Source organism: Vicugna pacos, chromosome 5 (assembly GCF_048564905.1).
Source record: "Vicugna pacos chromosome 5, VicPac4, whole genome shotgun sequence".
NCBI lineage: Eukaryota > Metazoa > Chordata > Mammalia > Artiodactyla > Camelidae > Vicugna > Vicugna pacos.
Genome location: NC_132991.1, coordinates 13473398 through 13492992, shown reverse-complemented (window position 1 = coordinate 13492992; position 19595 = coordinate 13473398). Strand labels below are relative to the sequence as shown.

Genomic DNA, 19595 nt, shown 5'->3' with positions numbered 1-19595 from the left:
TGGCAGGATCAGGTAGAGAACAAAATCAGCCTTTAGGAGGAGAAACTCTCTGGGTCTATATGAGGCTCCACAATCGTACTCTGAACTGTGGCCAAGAAGGTTGGTTAGCACTTTTTAAAGTATTTTTAGGAAAAATACATAGTGAGCACGACAAAGCTGTACAATCTAAATTAAACTTTAATGGCATGCCGAGACATTGTATAGTGAAATACTGTTCCTTAAAAAAATCAATTCTTATTTTACGTCTTGTAAATATTCAATCTGCTTTCTTTTTAGTTCTTTCTGCCCCATCACCCCTGCCCTCGCCACCTCCTCCCCCTCAATCTCTCGTTCTTTCTTCTCTGGCCTTCCCTCTCTCATTGTACTTGGGAGAAATGTTATTTTACTATTCCTTTCTCCTAGAACTGTTTCTTCTCATTCTTCGAAGCATCTGATCAAACCCCTTCCCTCAGAGTATGAGCACACGCTGTGCCTTTTTCCTTTCAGTCTTCGCTTCCCCACATTCCCGGTCCCTGCCACCACAACCCTAGAACTTCAGGTCCCCATTCCAGTTTCAAATATAGGATATTTTGCTGTTCCTCCTACGAGGGAGCTTAAAATGCCTCTAATTACACTGTGTCTCCCATCTCTCCTCTCCTTAGCAATTCAGATGCAGCACAGCAGTGCAGTCTGCCTGACTCTCCTCTCTGATCTGTCATGTTGTTTTGATGGATTTCTGTCTTACATGAGTCTTGCCTAGATAAGGGCCCCGCACCCTACCTGTGTCTAAAAACTGCTTCACAGGCAGAGCCAAAAGGCAACAGGGCTGCAGTTACAATAGGCTTTGCTACTCAATCAGCCCCAGGCTGCTAGTCAACTCTTGGTTGAAAAATAAATTTCAGTCTTATTCACCTAAAACATTTCCTTCTATTTCTTAGTTCAGTCTGTATGTGTCCACAAATGAAAAGGAATATGAGCCTATGTGTTAGCCATTTCCATTGGTCCAGAGAGGTCTTCTTCAAAGACAGTGAGGTCTGTGCAACTACCCTAGGTAGTTCTTGGACATCCTCAAGCTTGAGAACTACCTGAGAGGCTGTGGTGAGAAAAGAACAACAAATAAAATGAGGAGGAGGGGGAAGAGGAGAAAACAACAAATACACGTGGCAAGACAGTGTTTTGAACAGTCACTGACGTCCCCCTCTTTCCCATCTGTTCTTTCCTGTTATCTCTACCCCTCCCTGTACCCTCATCCTTCAGGCTACTAATTATTTTGCCTTTATTGCCTTATGAAAAGAATGAAAGGAAACACAGAGTTAATTCCTGATATTTTCACATTTCAAAATAGACTTCAAAACCATAAGCAGGGAAGAGTTTAAGAGGAGAGTCTATTGAAGGCAAAAGATTAAGCTTTTGAAATTTCAAAGCCAGTGCCTTGAAAGGACTCAAGACTTGGATTGTGTACAGTATGTTAGAGCCAAACATTTCTGTTTCCTGAGACTAGGAGGGGTCTGGACCCAGGAGGACCAGTGAGGAAGCTGGCAGTGAGTAGCCTTAGCGGTTTCAGAGAAAGTGGTCTGTGGGGTATACGACCTGCTGGAGAGCTGAGGGGATGCGCGCCCTCCCGGCTGAGGCAAAGGCAGTGAAATCACCATCTCAGCCATCTTTTCTGGCTACCATCCCCTGCCAGCAAAGAGCAGAAGCAGAAGGAATGACCAGGGGAGAACTGGGGAACCCCCCAGGCACAATTCTAGGGAAGTGGGGAGAAGAGAAAATCTTTGTTTTCCTGTATGTGCCTGTCTCTGTATCCAAATTTCCCCCTTTAATATGAACACCAGTCATATTGGATTAGTGCCCATCCCGATGATCTCATTTTAACTTAATTACCTCTGTAAAGACCTTATCTGCATATAAAGTCACATTCTGAGGTACCGGGGGTTAAGACTCCAACATAACTTTTTGAGAAGGACACAGTTCAACCCGTAACATGTTATTTTCACAGATTAGCTCCCTATCTCCGCCTGAACTTTTCTTCCTACTCCTACCAACCTATTTCTCACTACCAAAGTCTTCTATCAGAATCTGCAGTCAGGAAAACATTTGGTAAACTCATTCATACTGAAGTATAATTGTCCCAAATTGTCTTTGTCTATTTATAAAGTATAATGGTCCAAAATGATATAAATATCATTGATATAAGAAATCAATAAAGTTTAATAGGTTATTCCTGCTGAAAATACCTACATTTTAACAAATCACAAGGAATTATATCCATTCCTCTACATAACATATAGCATATATGTTATACATAAATTGTACCAACACTTGGGATAATGAGTAAAAATTTGCTAAGCAACACTTGGTTTTTATTGCAATTAACACAAAAACTGCATTTTCTATCAATGGCAAAATTGGGTTGAATTCCATGCTGTTGATACAATGAAATGAAGTCACAATTCCCTACTGAAGATTACTGTAAATTTCTTCTTTAACACTAATAAGAAATATAAACACTCCTATAGGAACTGTAAACTTTGTAGCTACTGCCACACTGTCTATCTCATAATGGCTCAAAGGCTATTAAAGTGGTAAGATATTTGAACTACTCAAATCAATAATGGCTTTAAGTCCATTCCTTCCAAAACTGCATTTAGGGGCCATTTTTGCAGTCCATGAGAGATTTATTTTTTTTAATTCAAGAATGTGGGCTATGATAGCATAGCTACCATATTCAAGAAACATAAACTGACACTAAGAACTAAAAAGTAAGCTAGGAAAACTTGACTTTATGTGTTGTCGCAGTAGTTATCTTCTATAAGGTTGCTGTGAACACTGAATTAGCGAATACTGAACCACCGCTCCCAGGGGAATACAGGGTTAGGTTCCTGCAAGCCTCTGGTCACAGTATTTTTTGTCAACTGAACCCATAATCTTGTTTCATGTGTATTTCTGTTTAAAGACACATGAGTCAATGTATATTGTTGATTAACATTGAACTCACAGCCAACACCACCACTCATGCCTGAAGAAGCTTCTCTAACACTGTATTCTCTCCATAAAGCACAGCACAGCCTTCTTGTACTTAGGAGGGGGAGACAGCATTTCAGCATTATGCTTGGGGGCCATTTTAAATAGCCAAATCACCCACAAAAAGCACAGAAATGTGAAGAACGCAGCATTAAATGGACCACAAAAAGGACACTTGTGTGTAGTATTAGAAACAAGAAAGCCAAGTATTACCTTGTCTGACCTCACATTTTTGCCTCTCTGCTCATCTCTCAGAATGACCATGAAAATGCCATGGGTATTGATTTGGGGGTTGTAAGTAAATTTTTAGCAGGCGGGAGAATTCACATACAAAGCTGTGAATAATGAGGTACTTTGTCCTGGCTTCCACTGCCCACAAACCAAAAATAAATAAATAAATAAGGTTATATTTGCCTAACAAAATAGGTTATTTACGTTTAAAGTTAGTATTTGTAATGTGAGGCTTTGTAGAGCACTGGATAAGTATTATTACTGTCCCTGCCCTGCTACTGATTCTGAGAGTGACCTTGGACAAAGGGGCTGGATTCCTGTGGGTCCCGGCTTATCATTCATCAACTGATAGCCTTGGACTCCAAACAGATAATATATTCATATTCATATTCATATGCATACAAATAGATATTGCAAAGCTTTTTTTTTTTTTTAACTCACACAGAACAATACACATTTCAATGTGCTTACCACTCAGGAAACACATAAGAGACAGTACTTGGGACAGATGGAGGACAGCGATGGTACGGGAGATGTTTTCTTTTTACATTTTTTGGTTTCTGAAGTGTGAAAACATATCAGCTATTTAATAAATTAAATGTTAAAAAGGAAAGGAAGAAAGAGAATAAGAATTCAACTTAAAGAAGGAGGAGGAAAGAAAGGAGGAAGGAGGGAGGCAGCAGAAAAGAGGACTCGGGACAGGCCTTTCATGCTCTGTGTGGCAGGGGGCAGATATTTTAAGCTCGGATTATACTATGACCATTAGACCACAGGGTTTTATTTACATATCTCTTAATAAATCATGTACCTCATTAGGCTCTTAATGAACATTAAGGACATTGCTAGAATATTATTCTATTTAGTATTTTTTCCTTATGTCTTTGTAGTAGGTATGAAGTTGAATCATATGAAATTGCTAATACGCAATGATTTTTGACCTACAAAAATGTCAGTTTCATAGGTTCAACCTAATTTAACATCTCCATTTTAATGACGACGAATCCAAGGTTCACAAATGATGAGTAACTGACTGGTGGCACACACAGCTGGAACCACTGTCCCCAGAGAGACTCCTGATCTGAACCCAGATCTCTGTTTCCCCTGAGTAGCAGGTATGAATTTCAGGCGATAGAAGTAAGTGTGTAAGAAATTTTAACTTTCTTTTCCTATATGTGACCTTAAATGTCACCAAGTGGTAGAGATTTGACTGGGAAGATGACGACAGAGATCGCGACGATGCTCCTGCAAGCCAAGGAACACCGAAGATTGCCAGCAAGCCACCAGAAACTAGGAGAGAGGCCTGGAATGAAACCTTCCCCTCAATTCTCAGAAGGAAGCAACCATGCCAACACCTTGGTCTCAGACTTCCAGTCTCCAGAACTGTGAGACAATCACTTCTGTGGCTGAAGTCCCTAGTTTGGTTCTTTGTTGTGACAGTGCCAGGAATCTAATACACGGCTCACTGCTGGCTGACAAATAAAATTTGCCCGCCTCGTGGATTCTAGTTCCGCTCCATTTTAACAAAACCAGAGCAGAATATACTTAGGAGCTAGACATGATGAACTGAATTCTACCCAAGGTCATGAAACCACAGCCTCAACTTTTCTCAGAGCACAAAACTTTGATTTTGAAACCTATCTCATAGGACAGGTCACTGTTAGGCGATCTGGGCCACTGACAACTGTTCTGGACTCTTCCATGTAACACATGTGACTGCTTTCATGTCACAAAAAGATTAAATCAATGCAGAAGGAGTTTCTGGGGGGAGAGCAGCAGGAGCCCACACTGTTATTTAACATTAACATTGTTAAATGTACTTTGTTACCTACGCTGGGTGCTGACTACATCTTTCTTTTGTGCAGGCAAATATGCCAGGAACTATTTTGGACTCAGCGTGGGCATGACTCTGTTCACTCTGCTCTATTCCCCATGGTTTCCCTATTGATGGGAGATTACTAATGAATGAAGATAAGAACTAAATGAAAGTCCCTTTTCAAAAAATTAAAAGATTGTGTTTCCATTGTATTTTATATTTCCAACAGCATGTGCAGTAGTTGTTTCACATCTCTGCTCAACATTTTGGGATGTGAACCTCACAATACCTACTGTGATGACAATAATTATTTTGTTTTTTACCCAACAACTTGCCAAGTATTATTTCTGGAGACCAGTCAGAAATCAGAGCCTAAGTGAGGTGGTTCAGTTGAGGGAATTTAATATGAAGACCTAGTTACAAAGGTGTTGGATGGGCTGGAAAGCCCAATTGGGGAAGGAGGGGCACCCCAGTGAGGAGCAATAGCAGGAAGCCTCTACCCTCCATCCCTAGGGTCGGAGAGACCAACAGAGGGGTTGTGTTAAGAGAATGCTGGAGCCATCGTCCCCAGCTGGACCTCAAATGGGAATCACAGAGGAGAAGCAGTCACTGTGGGAGAATCTCCCTGAACTAGAGAAAGAGAGAAATATCTTGGCTTCTCCTCTTCTGCTGCTAGTGTTCCTAATTTATCTTTTTATTTTTCATTGTCTTCATTCCTTTCTGGCATGGGCAAGTGAGTCTAGGAAATGGAGATGGCAGGAATCAGCTTCCTTCCATATAGACAGAGCAAGAGAACGGCAAGGAATGAATGGATTTGAGAGCAAGGAGGCAAATGATCAGCACACTAAGGCTCTAGTGCAGTGCGTTATGCTGAGCTTTGGGTAGCAAATGGTCAAAGCAGATCAGAGAAGCCAAAACCAGAGATTGGGGAAAGCCAGTAAGGTGTAACAGATAGTGCATACAGAATAAAGGGTCACAAAAAGGAGTTGAGTCCATAGAGGGGACGAGCACACATACTTCATAAAGGATAAGTAGAGAGGCATAAACCAGTCTCCTGGAGATCAGGGGAAACAGGAAGTTATAGATTTTCATGATAATTAGGCCACATCAAAGGGACACATCATCAATACACACAGGGAAGTAACAAAGGATCAAACAGGCTCAGAGAGGGGCAGCTCATTATCTGTAGGCAGGGACCCATTCCAAATAACCAGACTGAAAGGTAGACATTAGAATCCAAAACATACTTCTTCCTCAGTTTTAGCCAGTATCTTTGCTGGTTTATGTTTTCTGGTTATCTGAAGTTTATTCCCATATATGCTTGGAAGTCATACTTTGAAATCACTGACATTAGCTTGCCTACTTGTCACTGCTCTTTCTCATGAGAGCAGATTACAAAGAAAAGTTGTAACTATTTGAGTTTCCTGTTGATTTTTAACTCCATAAGTAGGATGTTCCTGTTAGGTACTCAGAGGGCACTTATCTGCAGTGAGGAAGGCAAAGACAATGGAGAATGAACGAAAAAGGAAACATCCATCAATGAACAGAACACAAGTATATACGTGAGGAGTAATGTAACCATCAAGTAAGTCTTAACGTTTTCTGTCCTTCTATTATTTGTTTATTTTCCATGGCAGTGACTCCTTTGGGGCTTGGGTAAAGCTTCTCTTATTTATTCTATACAGCATCACATGAGAAAGAGATAAATAGATCCTTTAAAGTGATCACACTGCTCTACTTAAAAACAATCTCTCTAGATCCACAAATGCTTATTTGGATAACTGCACTGAAAATTGTTCTTTGTCTTTAATTAATTAGATTGAAAGTTTTCAAAATAATTTTTTTTTATTAAGCAAGCTCTTTCTGGTGGAATCTAAGTTAATATCTGTAGGAGATTGCCTGGTTCACTAATTACACAGGCACCTTGCAATAATTAATGTTTGGAAGAAAGCAATGTATTTTCCATACTCCAATTAATCATAAAAATGTGCATTTTGGAAAGTAATAAAGGAAGCATGCAGAATTACAGAAATACAAGTTTATATAATCTCTCTCTCGCTCTCTCTTTCACACACACACACGAGGCCTATACAGATATAATGAGGTTTTTGTAGCTGTAATTATTCAGTTAATAAAATTCATTCACCCAGAAATGTTGACATCAAATATGTGCAGGCACAAGGCTAGGCTCTGAGAACATGTAGGCACACATAATTCCTGGCTTCAGGAAGTTTATAAGCTAGAGAGAAAGCCTAAGAGGCTACTATCAAACCTATGAGAGGTGACTATTGGTAAGGATCACAGATGGCACTGAGAAGGGAGGTGTCCCTAGGGGAGGAGTCATCCACAAGTTTTCAACCTTGAGGTTTGCAAATCTGAGCCTTTGGATCCTGGATGGCCCAGGCCCAAGCCTTGGCCTCCTGCCCACAGCAAGCTCCAGCCTGGCCCCCCACCTTGAGCTAACATCACACTGCTGAACACACAGCCACGCCTCCTGCTTACCTCTCACTCCCAGTTCTCAAGGGCACCCTTGACAGACTTAATTCCACCCCCTACCTCCCACGCACACCCTTCACTTCCCACATCAAATAGATCTAGTGCTGCTGACTGCATTTCTCAGAAATCTCTCTGAACATCTGCCTCTGCACCCCACTGTCTCTGCTACAGTGCAGGTACCTGCCATTTCTTAATTTGTTCTATCACAGCGCTCTCCTATTGGGTCTCTCCATCTCCTGTTTTGACCTGCTCTACTGCAACTTTCCACTGGCAAAACAACTATCTTTCCAAAATGTGTTAATCTCTTCCCTACAGCCTCTGATGGATCCCTGCTGCCCACAAACAGTGGCTCCCAGGCTTGGATGTGCTCCAGAATCATGGTAGGGAACTCTTTTAAGAAACAGATTCTTCTTCAGCCATCATTAAAAGTCCACAAATGATAAATGCTGGAGAGGCCATGGAGGAAAGGGAACCCTCCTACACTGCTGGTGGGAATGTAGTTTGGTGCAGCCACTGTGGAGAACAGTATGGAGATTCCTTAAAAAACTAAAAATACACTTACCAAATGATACAGCAATCCCACTACTGGGCATATATCTGGAGGGAACTCTAATTTGAAAAGATACATGCACCCCAATGTTCACAGCAGCACTATTTACAATAGCCAAGACATGGAAGCAACCTAAATGTCCATCTACAGATGACTGGATAAAGAAGCTGTGGTATATTTATACAATGGAATAATACTCTGTCATAAAGAAGAATAAAATAATGCCATTTACAGCAACATGGATGGAACTGGAGATCATAATTCTAAGTGAAGTAAGCCAGAAAGAGAGAGAAAAATACCATATCACTTACATGTGGAATCTAAAACAAACAAAAGAAAAAAAAAGACACAAATGAACTTATTTACAAAACAGAAACAGACTCACAGATAGAAAACAAACTTATGGTTACCACGAGGGGAAGAGGGGAAGGGATAAATTGGGAGTTCGAGATTTGCAGATACTAACTACTATACATAAAATAAACAAGTTCATACTGTATAGCACAGGGAACTATATTCAATATGTTATAGTAACCCATAATGAAAAAGGATATGAAAACGAATATATGCATGTATATGTATGACTGAAACATTATGCTGTACACCAGAAATTGACACAACATTGTAAACCAAATTTACTAAAATAAAGTTTTCCCAAATCTGATAATATATGTATATGTGTGTGTGTGTGTGTGTATATATATATATATATATATATATATATATATATATGTATGTGTATGTATAACTGAATCACTTAGCTGTTTAGTAACCTGAAACTAACACTGTAAATCAACTACACTTCAATAAAAAAATAAAATTAAAAAAACAGTAGCAACAGATTGTTCCTGAACCAAAATTTTTGGAAGTAGGGCCTGGGCAATCTATATTTTTAGCAAGTTCACCAGATGGCTCTTTACTGTCAGTCTGGTTCTAGTTGGGGGACCAGGGCTTCAGATCTGCAACATGAAGTCCAAACTTGGCACACAAAATCATTCACATTGACTCTTTCCCTGTACACACCCTGTACCACAGCCAGGGTTATAATCCATTTCTGAAACTTCCAGGGTTCTTCTAAGCCTCTGAGTCACTCCACATGTTGTTCCCTACAGAATTGGCCTTCACTCCTTTTCCACCCTGGAAAGCATTGCCTAAGTCTTCTCCTCTGAAGCCTTCCCAGGTCTCTCAGCTGAGAGAGCTATGGGTCCTAATCTGCTTTTAAAAGCTCTGTGCAGATCCCTGAACATGGCATACTTAAAATTTTCACTTGTCTGTTTCTTATACTGTACTTTGATTTCTTCAAGGGGTGGGACTGCAAATTACTCATCTCTTTAATCTTAGTGTCCAGCCTTGTTCCTGATTCATAACTGGCACATAACATAAATAAATGAATAAATGAACAAATGAACAAACGAATGAGAAGAGTTTTAGTTACATTATGGTAGGAATTGGCTGTGTACAGACCATTACTCTTTATGAACTGAATAATTACATATCTTCTAACAGAGTAATATTAAGTGAAGCTAGTAGAAGCTCATCAGCATTTGAGATGAAATGGAAACCAAAATAAACAAGTGCTACTGCAAAAATATAATGAGTGCTTTCCTGGTGCAGGATTGACGGACTCATTAAACATTTAGATTAATGTATTGTTTGGCAGATGTTCAATGTTTTCACTTTTCATTTGCTTTTGTGTTCATTTATGGGCTGGCAATATAAACACATACATGCAATGCATCTTTTTTTTGCAAAGTCAGTAATATTTTTTAGTGTATTTCTATTTTTTCTGCCTTTATAGTATTCTCTCCTCTAGTGCTGGTACCATATTTTTAAATGAGCTTATCATGAACCCCAAATCACTAAGCAAGAAATGAATACTGAGTTGTATCAGTTACAATTTAATGTAAGTGTAAACGGAATTTTTAATGGACTTCATTTGTTATTGCTTGCTTTACATTCATTACTTCTCTCTGGGTAATAAGCACTTAATATCCCCTTTGTGACCTCTCCTCCCCAACTTTCTGTCCAAGTGGTTCTTTTTGTTAGGACTGGCTGGGGAAGGAGGGCATGTGACCCAGGCTTGACTAATGAGTCACAGTGAAGTGCTCGGAGAGGACATGTGATCCAAGGCAGCCAATGACAGTCAGTCCCAGTTCCTTTGTCAGGATCACTGAGAAAGATGTACTCTCTGCACTGGGGTCAATGAACTGTTAGAACATAAGCCACTTTTGTCACCGTGTGAGTAAAGCTGCCTAAGAATGAAGCCAACACGGCGGCAAGCAAAGCCAAAGAGAAAGAGAGGCAAATTCTGATGATATGTTTGAGCCTTTAAATCCAGCTGTACCTGAACCCAATTTACCCTTTGGGATTTTACACTTACTTGAGCTCCACTCACTCTAAAGAAAAAAATTCCTTTCTATTCTTAAACTAGTTTGAGTTTGGTTTCTCTCATTTACTACCATAAGCATCTTGACCATAAGACATTATGTCAGACTTTCTAGCATCACTGAATTTGTTATGTTACATAAGAATTGTGTTGATTTACAATAAAGCTCTTATTTTCTATGAATCTTTAGAAATAAATGTTTAAGTAGAAGTAATCTAGTTTGTTGTGAGAGCTTAAATAAGTCACTTAACTGTACCCCTGTTTCCTTATTTGTTAAACTGAGGAGTTATACTAAGCCCCTTCTGCAAAATTATTATTCTGTGGAAAAAACACTGACACAACATTAATGCAATTGAATTCTGTTTATAAATCACAGTTTCTTAACCATAAATGCTGCCATGGCACAGAGTATGTGTTAGGGCTGGGGTTGGGGGAGAGGGAGAGTGGAGAAAGCAGGAGGAGAAAGTTTGATAAACTTCATTTCAGATGAACTGCAAACAGTCAAATAATTTATTATTTATCATAGTATCAGTATTAGCTTCTTCTGTAACTGGGAGACAAGTTCCAGAAATGTGAGAACTGTCACAGGTTGCCAAATTTACCAAAGGATGAAAATAGATGTGTCAGAAAAAAATGTACTCACAATTCAGTTTCTTCTCATCAAACTGGAACCAAATGCACAGTTTTGGATTGAGATGAGAAGCCTAAACACTTCAGATATGTGTTTTGAAGAGATGGCAATGCCTGAGACAGAAGCGGAAAAAAGCAATGAATATTTTAAAAAATCTGAGCTACTCTAAAACTAGAACTGGTATTAATAAAAGCCAACATGATATGTTAAACTAAATGCAATTATACGTTGGATCACACTGTAACTTCAAAGAACTCAGAATACACTTCTTTTTATCTTTTATTCAAAGAATAATCAAGGTTCCATTTCCTGAAACATTTTTTCTCCATTTTTTTCTTCCAACTGACTCATGTTTTTCTGACTTCCTATTTGTGTACACCAAACAAAAGTCACTGCAACCTACAATGTGTTTGTGTTTTTTCCTCTCAAATCTGTATTTTTTAGTTTAAGGTGTTAATAATTTAATGACCTGCTCCTAAGATACATTGAACTTGTTCAGACTAAATCATCCTAACAGCTTTCTATGACTATGTTGTAGCATTTGCATTGGATTTCAAGTCTGGGTAACTTCTCAGCAATTTTCCTCCTACTTTGTTAGTTTTTTTTTTAATGACAAAATTAACGTATATTAATTATAACAAGACAGAAAATACAGTTACAATGAAAGTTATAATGAAAAAGTTAATCTCCTCCCTTCAGTCTCACCTGACATCTCCACTGTTTCATGTGCAACCTCCCATATAGTTTCTATGTTTATACCACATATAAATACATAAATCTATAGAGCCCACCCTTCTTCCTCCCTCCCTTACGCCTCCATTTTCCCCATGGTTTTCCAAATATTAGACCATACTACAAATCAAAGTTCACAAATTGGCAACCCACACTTGGGGAAAATATTTTTGGCAAAACATTAGGCAACTTTAACATGAAAGATCTGGATCCACAGCCCCCTTGTTAATAATGTTACCGATGCTGCGCAGAGTTTCCAGTTTAACATGGTCCTTTCCATTCCCTATTATTTATACCTTCACTAATCTACCATTTAATATTACCAACCTATCATCCACAAGCATTTCAGTTTATATTCTTCTGATATTATTTAGCAACTTGTTTTTGGCACTTAACATTATGTCATGGTGTTATCAATTAGAATTAGATTCAGCTGCACGTATACCAAGAATGCAAATAGCTTAAGCCCTAAGAGTTTCTTTTTTTCTTATGTAAAATAAGTCTGGAAGTGTGTGGCCCACAGCATATACGGCACTTGAGAGTCACAAGAGATATAAGCGCTTCTTACTTTTCTGCTCTACCTTCCTTAGACATGGCTTCTAGTCTCAAGGTCAGTTAATCACCCATAATGGCAGAGAAGCTCTAGTTACTTAACCTGTCTTTCAGGTGGTAAAAAAAGTGGAGGGGAAAAACCAAAGTGGTGCTTCTCCCGAGTCAGTCTTCTTTAAATATATTTTCCAGACATTCCACTCACCTACTTTCACTTGTATCTCATTGGCCATAACTTTATTATACAGCCACATCTCCATGGACATGAGATGGAGAAATGCTGTCTTTTGGTTTAGGCACCAGAATAAAATCCAGGTATTGCTATTAAAGAGAAAATATAAATATTGATCTCTGCTACATATCCCGGTAGGTTAACACAGACATATGGAAGCGATTGTAGGGGTTCCTCAAGATTCAGTCTCCTCTTTTTTTTAATCTTAATTGGAGTATAGTTGATTTACAAGGTTGCATTAATTTCATAGTGTACAACATAGTGATTGAATAATACATATACATTCCTTTTCATATTCTTTTCAATTATAGGCCATTACAAGGTATTAATTACAGTTCTCTGTACTGTACAGTAGGACCTTGCTGTTTATCTATTTTATATATAGTAGTTAATATCTGCAAATCCCAAACTCCCAATTTATCCCTCCCCAACCCTTTTCTCCTCTGGTAACCATAAGTTTGTTTTTTAGGTCTGTGAGTCTGTCTCTGTTTTGTAAATAAGTTCATTTGTGTCATTTTTTAAGATTCCACATATAAGTGATATCATATAGTATTTTTCTTTCTCTTTCTGCCTTATTTCACTTAGTATGATGGTCTCCCAGGTGATCTTAAAAGAAACCTCAGATTTAACCTGGTCACAGAGGCACCTGACACAAAAGATATATTTCTAAATATTAAACATTTAAAATAATTCTTCATGATTATAATCTTTTTTCCCTTCAACATCAGTATTTTTACTTTTTTAGGATTCACCAAATGGGATTCCTAAGACTACTGTAAATAAATTTTAAGTTTTAATAGGTACTGATGGTTAACTTTGTAGGAGGCTGTGGCAGTTCATTCTCAGGAATAGTGTTCAGTACACGTCCATTTTTCTATAATCAGAATTGGATTTTTTTTTCCCTTTTAAATGTTGTGACTCATGGGTGAAGAATTACATCTGTCTTTGTTTAATTTGTGGTTCTCTTACTACCAGCAATGAAAAACCTCTTTTCCCATTTGAATTGTCTGCTTAAATTTCTTCTGCAGGGAGTTTGTGTTAATACCCTTTACCAATGTCTCTGTTGGATTATTTGGCTTTTTAAAAAATCATGTTTAACTATTAGAGATATTCACCTTATGTGATGTAAATATTTTCATCTAATCTATAATCACTAAAAAAAAAAATCTTTAGCCTATGGAAATTTATGTAACCAAATCTTTTCATGAATGGTTGAGTTTTACTTTTACTTAAGAAAGTCTCTCCCACCCTGAGATAATACAAATATATTCCTAAATTTTCTTCTGATTTTCTAATATAGTTTTGTTTTTATTATTCGACTCATTCATTCAACTAATACTTGTTGAGCACTTATTATATGCCAGATCTTCTTCAAATACTAGTGGGGATGTTTTCTAGTTGGGAAAGACAGACAACAACCCAATGAACCAATGAATAAGCAAGGCATTTCACCAGAGAATTAAAACCTGGTGACACATGGTAGAGTGAGGCAGGCTATTTCAGACTGAGTGGTCAGGAAAAGCTTCTCTGATGAGACGGGATTTAAACTGACTCAGGAGTAACTCTTGATTAAGGGAGAAGTCCAGGGAGAAGACTCATGTAGGATTGCCCCTGGTGTGTGCGAAGAGCAGGAAGGCTGATGGTTAATTCCTCAGGGAGAGAAGGAGACTAGTTGGAGAGGGAGGCAGGTCCAGAATGCAGTGGGCTTAGCAGGCCAATGAGGAATATGGATTTTATGCTACATTGCAGATTTATAGTTCATCGGGAATTAAAAAAATTTTTTTTTCCTTTTGTTTTTTGGATTTTGGAGGAGGGCAGTAATTAGGTTTTCATTTATTTATGTATTTATTTTAATGGAAGTACTAGTGATTGAACCCAGGACCTTGCACATGCTAAGCTAAGCACATGCTCTACCATTGAGCTAAATCTTCCTACTAAGGAATTTGTTTTTATATGTAATATGACATGTGTGTGTGTGTGCAGTCTTTTATTTTCTTTCAAATTGAGAGTTACATCTGTATCGTTTCAAACACAGTACAGATATCATCACTAAATGAAATACATGTTCCACTGAGATTAAACACAGACTGAGTGTAATATTTTTATCCCAGGGATGTGACCATTCAGTAAATTCTTTCTGGAACTTCTTTTTAGAACCATGGTCAGAAGCAGTTTTTAAGTCACCTATAAAAACCAGTTTTTATAAATTTACAGTCACACAAAACTTTTGATCAAAAACCACAGCCCTAGTTGACCATTTTATTCATTTGACTTGGCTCTGAAAAAAAAGACTTTTGGTTAATTCTAAAAATTAGATCTATCCACAAAGGGCCAATGTTTGTCACCAATTAAGATATTTAAAGGAATGTGCCATAGGCTCTGAAGACAAGTCTGAAGGAGACATTCTAAAAATATTTTGCATAATGGTAGCATTAAAAGAGTAAGCACACAGGACCTAAAATAACTCTGAGAAAAGGAAGACATTTTTGGATGTTTAGGTCTATAAAAGTAGTAAGAGAGTCATTACTTCATAATTAAACCACATTCCTCTTGATCTGTTCACAGAATCATTTTATAATTTACTATTCACTTTTTAAAAGTTCAAGCTTTATAACAACCCTATAGGTTAAGTACTCCTGCCAATTTTAACAGATGAAGAAACAGATTAATTTACAGAGCTCATACTCAAGTCTCAATTCCAAGTTCAGTACTCTCTCTACACACTGTCGTCTAAGATCACACAACTTGAGAAGGGAGAAGCCGCAGTTCACCACCACCCCCTCTGACCATGAGGCTGCATGGACATCTTGACCATTTATCTGCCTTAGTCAATGCTCTTTGTGGATTTGATTGTCTGCTAACTTGCAAATAGTCACCCCTGTAGCAAGTACCTAAGCTGATTAAAAAAATATATTTTTTCCACTTTAAAATAACGGAGATCGAGTGGAACATCAATTTCTTGGATATTTTAAGATGCAGAGACATCTGCCAAATTGGTCTTAAAGCACAGGGATACCTAGGAAATATTATGGTAACTGGTAATCAGTGTATCAGTCAAATTAAACAACGCTTGTGGCATTACAAGTAAAGAGCTCTGAAAAGGGGTCAGAACTGTGTTTTAGTCTCGCCTCTGTTCCTTAGTTTCTCTGAGATATTTGGCAAAATCACTTAAACTTTCTGGGCTTCTTATATCATTGAAGGTTCTTAAATTTGATGCAAGTAATGGGAAATGATTAATAACTTAGGCAAAAGGGGATTTATTGGAAGGATACTGCAAGACTCACAAATGCCTGAAAGGTTAGGAACTGGGCTTGGAAACTGACCAGAACCAAGCACCTGGTTGACCTGAACTACAAGGAAAATCAGGGTGCAACAGGGAGCAATGGATTTAGGGCAGTCAAACAAACCCCCCACATCCACCACTGCTTTCCTTTTCACATCCAACAAGATCATCTCCAAGAGCCTTCTAGCCCTGACATCCTCTACTCTGTATTTGAAGAAGGGTGGGCAGGAAGGGGGAGGGGTGCATATGCAAACAGAGTGGTCAGAAGTTTTGGCCGGATGTGCATCCGAAGGTTCTGCACAGCTCAGGAAGGCTGAGCCACCGCAGCAGTACAGAGGCTGACCGATGTGGCATGTAGCAAGCAGGAAGCAGAAGGGGTCTTAAGCAAGCAAAGCATTTGGGTAGACAAATTATGAGGAAATGACACTTCTCACTAGGGTTGGAAGCTTCGATACACTAGGGTTGGAAGCTTCGATACAGCCTTTGCAGACAAACTGCAGACTTAAGGACATCAAAGAGACTGTGGCAGGTTTCCTCATGCCTACGAAATGAGATACAGTACCTAGCACCGACATGAACTTCATATTTGAATGTGATACACAAGGAAACATTAAACAGCCTCTCAAATCGGAAGTTGAAAACTTGGAGCTCACAGGTCAGATACAGCCCTCAAAGAATTAGTTACTAAAAGATAAAAATACAGATTTCTGACTTTTCTTGAAAAAAGGGAGGCTTTGGCAACACCAGGCCTGCATTTCTAAATAGCAATAGTTTTCTGCCTTCTTCTGTGGGTTCTCCACGTTGCCATACCCTCCCCACAGCCCTCTTCACTTGTAATGTCACATGCGTGGACCTTGGGAGCATTACTAGTTTCGTAACACCGATGTAATTACTTCCACAGAAACCCACCCAAGGTCAGCATCTGGACAGCCATTTTGAGGATTTACCACTGAGGGCTTCCCTGAGCATGAGAACTTCCCTGGGTTTAAGCTCCTAGCTTCAGTCCTTGGGACCCCTTTGGTAGGATCCCTTCATCCTGACTGACTACGTGTAATGCTGGAAACAACCACTTGCTCTAAATCTACCCAATCACATGTCCCTCTTCTGTCAGAGCCAGTCTTCAAGCATCTGCTCCCCCAAATGACCTTAAATACCTGATGGTGGAAAAGGCAGCAAAGAGTCCCCATAGGATATCGTCCACATATAGGGAAAAAGAAAAAACAATGCCTCTGAATGAAGAACCTCTTCTGTATGACTTCTTGGAAGACAATCTTCCGATTGGGGAAAGACATCCCTTCTGAGGATTATTTGTTTATTTTCTATGAGTAGCTGCAGATGTGCTGGGCACTAATTGATGGTGATGCTGCTGCTGCCCTTTATTAAGTCTCCTTTGCACAAACCTGATCGCATTGGATGCTACTCCTCACGTTTCTGTCTCTGAAGGCCAGCATACTATATGTGATGAGACAATTCACTTCACCCCTTGCTTAAATTCTTGCTTAAATCACTTTTATGGCTTCCAAGCTGCTTTTAGGCTAAACTTTAAGGTGCTTAGAGAAGTCTACAAATCCTTGCATTGTTTGATTTTTTCTTTTCCCTCAGGCTTCACCTCCCATTCCATCTTCCCTGGCTCATTTCACTTTAACCACTTGAATCTTCTTTTAATTTGTCAAAAAAGCCAAGCTCTTTTCCACCTCGGGGCCGTGACTTTTTCTTTATACTTTCTGGAGGGCTCCCCTTCTTCCTCAAGATTTCCCTATCTCCTACGAACCTCTGGCCCTCAGCTTTTAAATGCCACTTTGTCAGAGACGTTTCCCCTACATTTTACTTCCCTCCCATCTTTCCATCCTCTGCCCCATTTCTTGTATCCTCCTGCTTTTTGATTCTATTGCTTTTAACAAAATTTGTATGTTTCCCTACTAAACTGTAAACTCTACAGCACAGAGACCTTATCTATTTTGTGCCTACTGAATATTCAGGGTCAGCACAGTCCCCGCTGTAAGAAAAAGTGAGCAATACTTATTTGCCAATGAATGAAAAACCTACATTCCATACCCCAGGCTGGTCTAACACCACACACTATGTGATCTGGAGTAATCAGGCATCCTTTCTTAGGCAAAAAAAATCTATTTCAGTCTCATATAAGTAAATCCAGATGGTTTACCAGAAGATAAACCTGGTGAAGAAAGCTATTAACCTTCCAGTCTTCCCAGGTGGGAAGGGTCCCAGACCATCACCTGGAAACTTGGTACAGATGCAAATCACCAGACCCCACTCCAGGCCACCTAATCTGAGAACTCAGGGGGTGTGGCCCAGCTTTCTGCGCTTTAACAAGACTTCCGGGTGATTCTGATGCTCACTTTGAGAAGTTTGAAAACCATTATTCTAGGCTTTCCAGTTTTTAACCTTATTTTTCAATTAAATTTTTTGGTCCTTAATCCTTGGTGTAATCCTGCAAACGGAACAGTAGCCTCTTAAACTACTACAGAGGGAAATCTTTGTCATCCAAGGCCTTCAAAGGCTTATCCTAGTAGAGTATGCTGCGTAGAAGATACTCCCGGGAGGCCTGCCTTCTGGGGGCCTACAGTCTAAACCGTGTTGTAACACTTGTAACGTGCGACGTTGTAACAACGCACAAGTGTTACTGAGAAAAACCAACCAACCAAAACCGCACAAAGGCCGACGAGCCGCGGCACAAGCCTTTGTTCATCCCTCCCGCGACTGCTCACCCTCGCTCTGCCACCGCTCCTTTCCACCCAGACAAGCAGCCACTCAAGTTATAAAAACAGGTGTGAGCCGCTGACAATGTTTTCAATTAGGCCGTCTTCCCCGGGGCCCCGGAGGAGATACTCGTGGCTGCGGGATGCGGTCCCTTTCTTTCCTCAACCTAGCACTGAAGTAATTGGAACTAATAGCCCCTTGCAGCTTCAGAAGGAGAACTGGAAGCTCGGGCTGACTTCTCCGCCCCTACCTTGTGCAACACCCGAGGTGGACTTCCTCATGGTCCGGACGGGAGCGGCGGCTGGCGGCGCACCCCACTGCGCATGCTCTCTCGCCCCGCCCGCTCGGAGCCGGAAGCGGGAGCGCTGGCGGCCTGCGCCTGGCCTGGCCGGGGCGTCGGCACCGGCGGCCATCTTGGCTTCCCAGGGAAAGGCGGCGTGAGGGGAAGAAGTTGTAGGGTGGGGGCAGGAGTGAGGAGGAGGGGAGAGAGAGAGGGGGAGGAGGCCGCGGAGGGGCAGGGCGGGGACTGCCTGCCTGCCTGGGTTGCGGAAGTGGTAGCCGCTGACCGAGCTTGCTGCTCTCTCGCTACTGCTTCGGCTTCCCGGCTCCCCCCCGGACGGAGAGGGCGGCCCGGCCGTGGATGGTCAGATAGCTTCTACTTCCCGCCGCCCATCCCTGGCCACAACCAGCACGGAGCAGACGGCGGCAGCGGCAGCAGCAGGCGTGGAGGAAGATGGCGGGACGGCTGCCGGCCTGTGTGGTGGACTGTGGCACCGGGTAAAGGGGCTGATGGGCGGGGGTGGGGAAACTGAGGCGGACAGAGGAAAATGGCGGGGCAGGGAGGAGGCCAGGAGATGAATGGGGCCGCGAGGTAGCGCCGCCGGCGGTGTCATTCCCAGCCCCGCCGGCTTGCGAGGGGTGGGGCCCGGAGCCGGGGCCTCCCTTGTCCCCCTCGCTGCACCCTCTGG

The 19595-nt window shown here is 40.5% G+C and overlaps 1 protein-coding gene and 1 long non-coding RNA gene across 7 annotated transcripts in view; one reads left to right on the top strand and one right to left on the bottom strand.

Moving 5' to 3' along the window:
- The window catches only part of LOC107033822 (uncharacterized), a 51080-nt gene extending 32021 nt beyond the window's left edge, over positions 1–19059 (bottom strand). For all 6 annotated transcript variants that reach the window (XR_012072514.1, XR_012072515.1, XR_004190146.2 and 3 more), the window contains exons 1-2: positions 18878–19059; positions 11123–11223 (exon numbers count right to left, since the gene is read on the bottom strand). This is a non-coding gene — a long non-coding RNA (uncharacterized lncRNA). The remainder of the gene's footprint in view (positions 1–11122; positions 11224–18877) is intronic.
- Positions 19039–19595, top strand: part of ACTR3 (actin related protein 3) — a 49289-nt gene continuing 48732 nt past the window's right edge. The window contains exon 1 of the mRNA XM_006196100.4: positions 19039–19404. Within this exon, the coding sequence (XP_006196162.1) occupies positions 19361–19404 (44 nt within the window). The 5' untranslated portion in view covers positions 19039–19360. The remainder of the gene's footprint in view (positions 19405–19595) is intronic.